General features: G+C 43.6%; 2 protein-coding genes across 2 annotated transcripts in view; one reads left to right on the plus strand and one right to left on the minus strand.

The window, feature by feature from the left end:
* MUC16 (mucin 16, cell surface associated) overlaps positions 1–5,048 on the plus strand; it is a 77,923-nt gene extending 72,875 nt beyond the window's left edge. The window contains exons 61-64 of the mRNA XM_070626623.1: positions 1,117–1,283; positions 2,633–2,674; positions 2,879–2,958; positions 4,284–5,048. Of these exons, the coding sequence (XP_070482724.1) occupies positions 1,117–1,283; positions 2,633–2,674; positions 2,879–2,958; positions 4,284–4,382 (388 nt within the window). The 3' untranslated portion in view covers positions 4,383–5,048. The remainder of the gene's footprint in view (positions 1–1,116; positions 1,284–2,632; positions 2,675–2,878; positions 2,959–4,283) is intronic.
* Positions 5,049–6,850: 1,802 nt separating this feature from the next.
* Positions 6,851–7,432, minus strand: LOC103541332 (methyl-CpG-binding domain protein 3-like 1). Its single transcript, XM_008508100.1, has one exon. It carries the CDS (start codon positions 7,430–7,432, stop codon positions 6,851–6,853), a length of 582 nt encoding a protein of 193 aa, XP_008506322.1.
* Positions 7,433–8,298: the final 866 nt, after the last annotated feature.

Consider the following 8,298-nt stretch of genomic DNA (forward strand, 5'->3'; position numbering starts at 1 on the left):
TCTTAGGGGGACATTTTTGGTCTTTCACAATAGAGTATGATGTTAGCTGTGGGTTTTTCGTGAATGTTGTTTATTAGATTGAAAAAGTTTTCTTCTATTCCTAATTTGTTGAGAGTTTTTTAGTTATGAAGGATGTTGTATTTTGTGTAATTCTTTTTTGTCCGTGTGGATCAAGATTGTGTGGTATTTGTCCTTCCTTCTATTAATATGGTGTGTTACATTAATCAGTTTTTCAGATATTAAGTCAAGCTTTCAGCTAGAGGTGAGAGATTGAGACCTTCTCAAGTCCTTCCTGGGCGTGCACACAGCCCTGAATATTTGTGGCCTTCTAGATCTCCACAAATGTGTTAGATATTTTCAAAGTTACCCATGAATATCTCGTTCCCCCAATTTTTCTTTAATGTTTTTGGCTCACCTCTTGCCTGCCTCAACTGCATCACTCACTCAGGGAGCTAGAATGTAAAATAATTACCACTGATTGTTTTTAGCAAGTGTCCTTGGAATGGACTTTCCTCACTGAGCAAGCTCTGAGTTAATTATGGACAAGCCCTGAACACGGGGCTCTTTCAAGGAGCTGCCAGGCAGGTCAAATAGTGACAGTTCAATGGGGATAGGTCTTTTGGGAACTTCAAACCCATTATGGCTGCTAGGCTGCTGGTTTTCACAGCTGGCATGGTTCTGAGACTGATGGCTTTCAAAGATATGGAGGATCTTGTGAAAGCAGGCAGGGAATAGTGCAAGTTATAATGCCACAACGTTTTCTGCCTTTAACAAGATGCCACCGTTTTTCTTAACTCTGTTGCATGCCTTTGATTAATTTCTAGACTTCTGAAAAAGTTGATTTTGACCATTTTTGCCAGTGTTCTTGTTGTTTTAATGCATTTGCAGAAGTTCTTACTCCAACATTTCAAAAATGTTGTCTCTGGGGCTATTTATTTATAAACTAATTACATCAAATTAAATTCCATGATGGGGCTAATAATGACTGCATTGGACGATGCAGACACAAATGTTTTTAACCTTGCAGAAAGTTCTCTTAGACAGGACTTAGAAGCAGGGAATCTAGAATCAGGGTAGAATTCCAGACACCCTTGTTCATCCCTTGTGCGCTTCCAGGTCTGTCCCCCACAGTGACCACACGGAGGTGGACTCCCTATGTGCCTTCTCACCATTGGCACAGAGACTGGACAGAGTTGCCATTTATGAGGAATTCCTGCGGCTGACCCAGAATGGTACCCAGCTGCAGAACTTTACCCTGGACAGGAAGAGTGTCCTTGTGGATGGTAAGGCTCCTTGGTCACTGGGGAAGAAACTGACGCCTTTCCTGGGAATCTGGAGGCCTGGGGCTGAGACAGCATTGAACTTTCCGAGGCTGGCAGATGGCAGGCTTTCACCCATCATTGGGAGTGAGAAAAGGACACCCAGTAGAATATAGGAGGTCATTGCCTTCTGCTGGACAGCTCTGTGACCTCAAGCTGATCAACTCTCCTCTCTGGACTTCTGTTTCCTTATCTCTGTGCTGAAAGCCACTTGGCCAGATGGTCAGTGAGGGCCTCCAGCTGTGTGTACCAGCTTTGGCAGGTGTAGGGTATGGACCTGTTTTCTGATCTGCAGGTTGTATAAAAGCAGACAATGGGCCTGACTTGGTCCACAGCCTGTAGTTTCCAAGTCCTGCTCCAGATCAGCACCATACACTAGAACTTCCTGCAGTGCTGGAACGTTCTATATCTGTGCTGTCCAGTGCATAGCCACATGTGGCTGTTGAGGACTTGAAGAATGATACTGTGACTGGTTTTTATGGTTACTGAGTTTTAATGCTGCTGAGGTACCAGATTTATTTTATTTAACTAAGATTAATTTTAATTTAGAAAAGCACTTGCTGCTCCATATCAGACAGCGTATCTCTAAGAGATTGTCTAGGGAGAGGGTGTACAAATAGCGGAACATGCAACCCTCCTCCCGTATCCATTGGCTGCTGTGTGGCCCTAGCCTCCTGGAGCTTATGTTGTAGTTGGCCATAACAAGAATAAGCAACCGGAAATTTAAATTATTTGATGTGAACCAATCCATACTTGGGGTGGTAATCAGAAAAGGCTTCCTGGAGGAAATTACATTGCAGGTGAATCCTGGATAATGAATATAAAGCAACTCAGTATAGGAAAAGGGGATGAATGTGTTTGTAGGCAGAGAAGAAAGCATTTGAGAATTTACAGCTTTAGAGAGATCCCATGTCAACTATTATGACCCATTCGCCCCCTGACCATCATTAGATGGCACAGCCCAATTTCAGTCCTCCATGCCTACAGGTGTGAATTTGATTTAATTTATTGCACTTTTGTAGTGTGATAATGGCCTTGGATTATGTAGCAATGTGTCCTCATTTTTTAGAGATGGAAAGTAAAATGGGGTGAAATATCATGAAGTCTACTTTAATATTTCAGTGAAAATATGGGATGAAGCAAGAGTGGCAAGTGTTAGTAATTTTTATGTTGGATGAAATATTGTTTTAAGTGAATGAAATATACATTGTTAAATCTAGGTCATGGACGTTTATGAGATTGTTCTCTCCATTCTTTGTGCTTGAAAAGAGTAAAACACATTCACATGCATTCTTCATTTCATTTGCTTCCAGGATATTCTTCCAACAGAGATGACACCTTGACTGAGAGTCCTGGTAAGCCTCCAGGAAGCCCCAGCCCAGGGTGGGGAGGGAGCATCTTGATGCTGTGCCCCATCAAAGAGAACCACTCGCACGGGGTCTTGGATAATGATGAGGGTTGGCCAACCCATGTCAAGCATTGTCGAGGCACAGTGGTGGGACGGGAGAAGCTCTGGGAGAATGACAGGAGGTGGCTCACCCAAGCACTTGTCTCCCCAGACCTCCCCTTCTGGGCCATCATCCTCATCTGCTTGGCAGTACTCCTGGTGCTTGTCACATGCCTGATCTGCTGTCTCCTGGTAAGCCAGGAAGTGTTGCCTGTCTTCTTACTATTGGGTTGTAAGAGCTCTTTACATATTATAAATACATGTGCTTTGCTAGAGGTATGTTTTGCAAATATTTTCTCCCACTCTGAGTGTGGCTTGCCTTTTCCTTTTCTTAACAACATCAGTCATTTGGAAAATGCAAGTGAAAGTCATAAGGCGATAACACCACACCTGAGAAGAGCTAACATTAAAAAGACTGACTATAGAAAGTGTTGGTGAAGAAGTCAAGCAACTGGAATTCTCACTGGTGCTCGTGCAAAAGAGCTTGGGTGCATCTTTAAAAATGACATGCACCTAAGTAGCCATTCCACTCCTAGGAATCCATCCAAGGGAAGTAAAAACATGTGTCTTTACATAGACTTGTACACACATGTTCATAGTAACTTTACTTATACTAGCCCAAAATGGAAAACAGCCCAAATGTCCACCAACAAGTGAAGGGATAAAGAAAGTGTGGTGTATCCCCACAATGGCTTACTATTCAGCCATAGAAAGGAATGAATTCTTGATACATGCAATGACATGGATAAATCTCAAAATGATTAGGCTGAGTGAAAGAAGCCAGATAAAAATGAGCACATCTATAAACACCTCCTGGAAAATACATGTGAATCTGTAGGGACGGATACCAGACCACTGGTTGCCTAGGAATGAGAATGTGTTTGCAAAGGGCAGGGAAGGAGGAATTACAAAGGAGCATGAGGAAATTTGGGGAGGATGGGCGTTCCTTGTCTTGATTGTGGTGATAGTTCAGTGTCATAATCAAAACTTAAATCATTTACTTTAAATGTATAAAGTTTATTGTATGTCATTAATACCTCAATTAAGCTAGAGCTTGTGGGTTAGGGAGAGCTGAAAGAGGGAAAAGGGAAGGACAAGAAGGACCAAGAGGGGGGCCGGCCCGGTGGCGCAGCGGTTAAGTTCGCACGTTCCGCTTCTCGGCGGCCCGGGGTTCGCTGGTTCGGATCCCGGGTGCGGACATGGCACTGCTTGGCAGCCATGCTGTGGTAGGCGTCCTACGTATAAACTAGAGGAAGATGGGCACGGATGTTAGCTCAGGGCCAGGCTTCCTCAGCAAAAAGAGGAGGACTGGCAGTAGTTAGCTGAGGGCTAATCTTCCTCCAAAAACAAAAAAAAACAAAAAAAAAGAAGGACCAAGAGGGAAAATTAAGTGGAAAAAAGGAAGAGAGGGACACAGGAAGCATCAGGTCTCTGTGTCTTTGGTATCTCCTTGCCCTGGAGTCTCCCATACGGGGCAGCTGACTGGTCCATTCTGATGCTTGATCCTCACTTCACAGCTCACCATCTGCCGGCGGAAGAAGGAGGGCGGCTACCAAGTGCAACAACAACGCCTGGGCTATTACCTGCCCCACCTTGACCTGCGGAAGCTGCGATGACTAGATCTGCCTGAGACCCCTTTTTCCCAGCCGGGGTCCAGAGGAGCTTGGCTGGAACAGAAATAAACCACATTGGTCAGACACAGCCTTCAGGCTTTTCTAAACTTGACCCCTGACTGGTTCACAGGGGACTCAGATAAAAGGTTTCCCCTTCTTTAAGACCTGAAGGCAACTGAAACTTCTGTCCTGTGGCTTCACACCATTTCATCCCTCAGGGACACGAGAACTGGTGAAACTGGCACAGAGATTGCTGTCATATAAAATCAAATCCCCACCTCAGTGCGAGGTTTCCTTTCTCAGGCAACTTTGGAGCACTCTCCCCTTGCCTCTGTGCCAGCCATCACACCCCTCTCATTTATTCCGTATTTTCCCATGCCCTTGAAGCCTTGGCAGTCTCAGGTTTCCAATATCTGCTTCATTCTCTGAAGCTCAGGTTCACCAGGACTTCCAGATCCATCTGCCTCGGTGGCTCCTCTCCCTGCTCATAGGTCCTTCAAGATGGGAAACAGGCCAAGATGGAAGGAGTGGGTCAGACGTGACTCTGCAGTCACATTGGGACCTGGGAGCTGAAATGACTAGGTGTCTGGGAAGCCTGAATCCCAGAGTAACACCAAGGCTCTAGAAGGAGAGTGTCTGCTTTGGATGTACAAATGAATAAAACTCTGCTGTAAAAATCTGAGGGAAAAGAAAGACAGTCTTTTTTTCATCTTTCTCTGCACAGAATCCATCTAGACTTACAGTAGATGCTCCCCAACAAGCAGCCCAGAGCATCCCAGGCGTGAGGCAGGCTGCACTGTCCTGTGGTGGGTTTGCAGGAATCAATTATTTCAACTGTACACGCTTTGCAGACCACAGCTGAAGCTCCCCAAGGGCTAAGAATTCAAATCACTGTCATGCCAACCACTCAGTCTTCAGGGTGTGAGCTTCACATTCTCAGTCTTAAGCAGTCATTCTCTTGAGAATACACTCTCTGGAGATTATAGTAATAATAATAACTCTCATTATCGACTATTTAATGTCTGCTAAGCAACATGATCAGTGAGCTCTGTGCCTTCAGTCAGTTACGCTCAACATTTTTAGGATTTTATTCCTATTTTAAGCTAAAGATATGGAGGCTCAGAATTATTAAATAACTTGACAAGGGAAGAGAAAATATTACTGCAAAGCTAAGTTAAACCCCTAGCCAAACTGTCTGTCAGAGAAGGAAAGACATTATCTGACATACAGGCAGACTCAAAGTTGACCTCCCGCAGGCTTCAGTGAAAGAATCGACAAAGAATGTACGTCAGGAAGAAGAAATGTGAACCCAGGACAACATAACAGGAGTCCTAAGTAAAAGAAAAATATAGGGCATCTAATTTAGTATTAATTTTTTTTGAGGAAGATTAGCCCTGAGCTAACATATGTTGCCGACCCTCCTCTTTTTTGCTGAGGAAGACCGGCCCTGAGCTAACATCTATTCCTATCTTCCTCTGCTTTATATGTGGGACACCTCCCACAGCATGGCTTGACAAGCAGTGTGTAGGTCCACACTCGGGATCCGAACTGGGGAACTCTGGGCCGCCAAAGCGGAATATGTGAACTTAACTACTGTGCCACCAGGCCGCCCCCCCTAAGTTAGTGTTAATTTTAAAACAATACATTAAAAACACACTCTAGCCAAATTCCAGATGATTGCCACGTGGAAGAATAGAAATGAGAAGATTTAACTAGAAAATAACTGATTATTTAGGGAAGATATAAATACTAAGATATTCTATTATTGTTTAACACATTGCTCTCAGAAACTGATAAATCTGTCAGACAAAAGTAATGATAGAGGATTTGAATAATACAACATAGTTGATCAGCCAATAGACAAATTCCAACCCACAGTGGCTTATTGTGAGATTATGATGCTGAAAACAGTCTTTCTCTTGATAGCATGATACTCCAAAGACATGTCAATTTTCTAACACATATAAATCTAAAAAACCGAGGAAAGTCTGGTATTTCATTATATGCAACTATGAATCAACGTGCAACAAATAACAGAAAAACAGAGAACCAAACACGGATATCTTTTTTGGGAACACAGGTGTGACAGCTCTTTAATGAAATATTATGTTGGAATCTGTTGGAATGTTACACAAAAAAGATAATCCATTTGGCCTAGGTAGGTTTACTCTGACTGCGAGGGCAAAACTCTAAAGAATCCCGTGACTTTGATAACTCTCTGTTGACCTTAAAATACAAATAAACAATATACTTACAAAAGGAAAATGAGAGAACAACGTGAAAAGATCTCCTTTCTCTCCCACCTGAAACCCAATCTCTCACCTCAAAAGGATCACTGTCTATATTTTCTATGTCACACCAAAGAACTGAGTGAAAGAAAAGTATTGGTATATTCTAAAGTTTCTAGAGCTCAAAGCAAGAAAACATTAGGAACACTGCAAAGAGGCATCAATATCATGTGGTGTTCCATGTCATCTGCGCCATCTTCTCTTTTTTTCATAGTGTTTGTCAGGATGTCCTTCTTGGCCCCTCACTCTCTCCGCCTCACTAGCAAGTCTGTCTGCAACCAACGTCATTGTCAGTCTCTCTCTTGCCATCTTCACTTTCCCTTCCTGTTTCCTGATATCTTCCTCAGTCACCAGAAATTGTTTACAGAGTTGCTGGGGGATGTCCAGACCAGCTCTTGGAATCATCTCTGCAAAATCTAAAGACCTGAAAGGGGCAGGCATGGGACTGGAGTTCAGACCACCCCTGAGCACGCCTGGCAGGGATGTGCCTGTGCAATTGGGTGTAAGGTTGTGCAAGGCTTTGGCAAGATCCAGAGGGCTTAACAGTTCTCCTGCACTGCTGCAGGCCTGCAGCCCTTGCAGTCTCTTCTGCCAGCAGACTTGTTGGGGCCGCTCCAGGGTTTCCTCCCATTGATGGCATCTGACCTCATTGCCAGGATGGGATGTAACTGACCTCTGGAAGATGTAACTGGACAGCCTCAAAGGGATGGAGGTGCTTAACCCAGGCTTTGGTTTGGATTGGTTCCTCTGTGAAGACTTGACCATCATACTCATTTTCCTCTTACCCTATAAAAATAAATTGTGAGATTGGATCAAAATGATAAATGAGGGGCTGGCCCTGTGGCTGAGTGGTTAAAGTTCCACATGCTGTGCTTAAGAACACTGGGTTCATGGGTTTGGTCCTGGGTGCGGACCTATTCCATTTATCAACCATGCTGTGGTAGCGTCCCACATACAAACTAGAGGAAGATTGGCACAGACGTTAGCTCAGGATGAATCTTTCTCAGAAAAAAAAAGTACCCCAGTACTGAATACACATTAATAATAATAATTAAAAAAACAAATGAAACCTGCCTTTTTGGACAATTATCTCAGCTCTCTTGTACTTCCACCATCCCTCGCTCCGTGTGGGGATAGATCTGACCTGTGTCCTGGGACATCATCAAAGAGATGTGGGTCAAGACCAGAAAGCTTACAGTCAAAACTCAGGACTACTCTAGGTCATTTCCCCTCCACCATCTCGTAAGAACCTCTCCTTGTTTGAGTAGGATTTTACTCTTTTTTTTGTCCTTGTCACTCTCAACTGCACTATCCCTGGTGCTCCCTCTCAGGACACATGATTCCCAGTCTTTTCTAAATCCTAAATCCCACCATTTTTCTGTGCTATATGACTATTCATGTGATTAACCCATTGACCACTTTATGTTTGTAGCTCCTTTAGAGCGTAAATCAACAGAGAAATTAGCATCTGCCCCACTCCTAGCCACATACTCTCATATCCCAGATGTTTCCATCAACCCAAATGGTCATGTTCAAAAGTAAATAATTCAGAAAACATATTCACCCATCACAAATTCCCAATTTCTGGGTTTTTTACTCAAACATTCATACAATAGATACCCGTCCCTCAG

This window comes from Equus przewalskii, chromosome 6 (assembly GCF_037783145.1).
Source record: "Equus przewalskii isolate Varuska chromosome 6, EquPr2, whole genome shotgun sequence".
NCBI classification, from domain to species: domain Eukaryota; kingdom Metazoa; phylum Chordata; class Mammalia; order Perissodactyla; family Equidae; genus Equus; species Equus przewalskii.

Bases quoted from the DNA above. Each gene is read 5' to 3' on its own strand.
- LOC103541332 (XM_008508100.1), bottom strand. From the start codon at position 7,432: ATGGTCAAGTCTTCACAGAGGAACCAATCCAAACCAAAGCCTGGGTTA.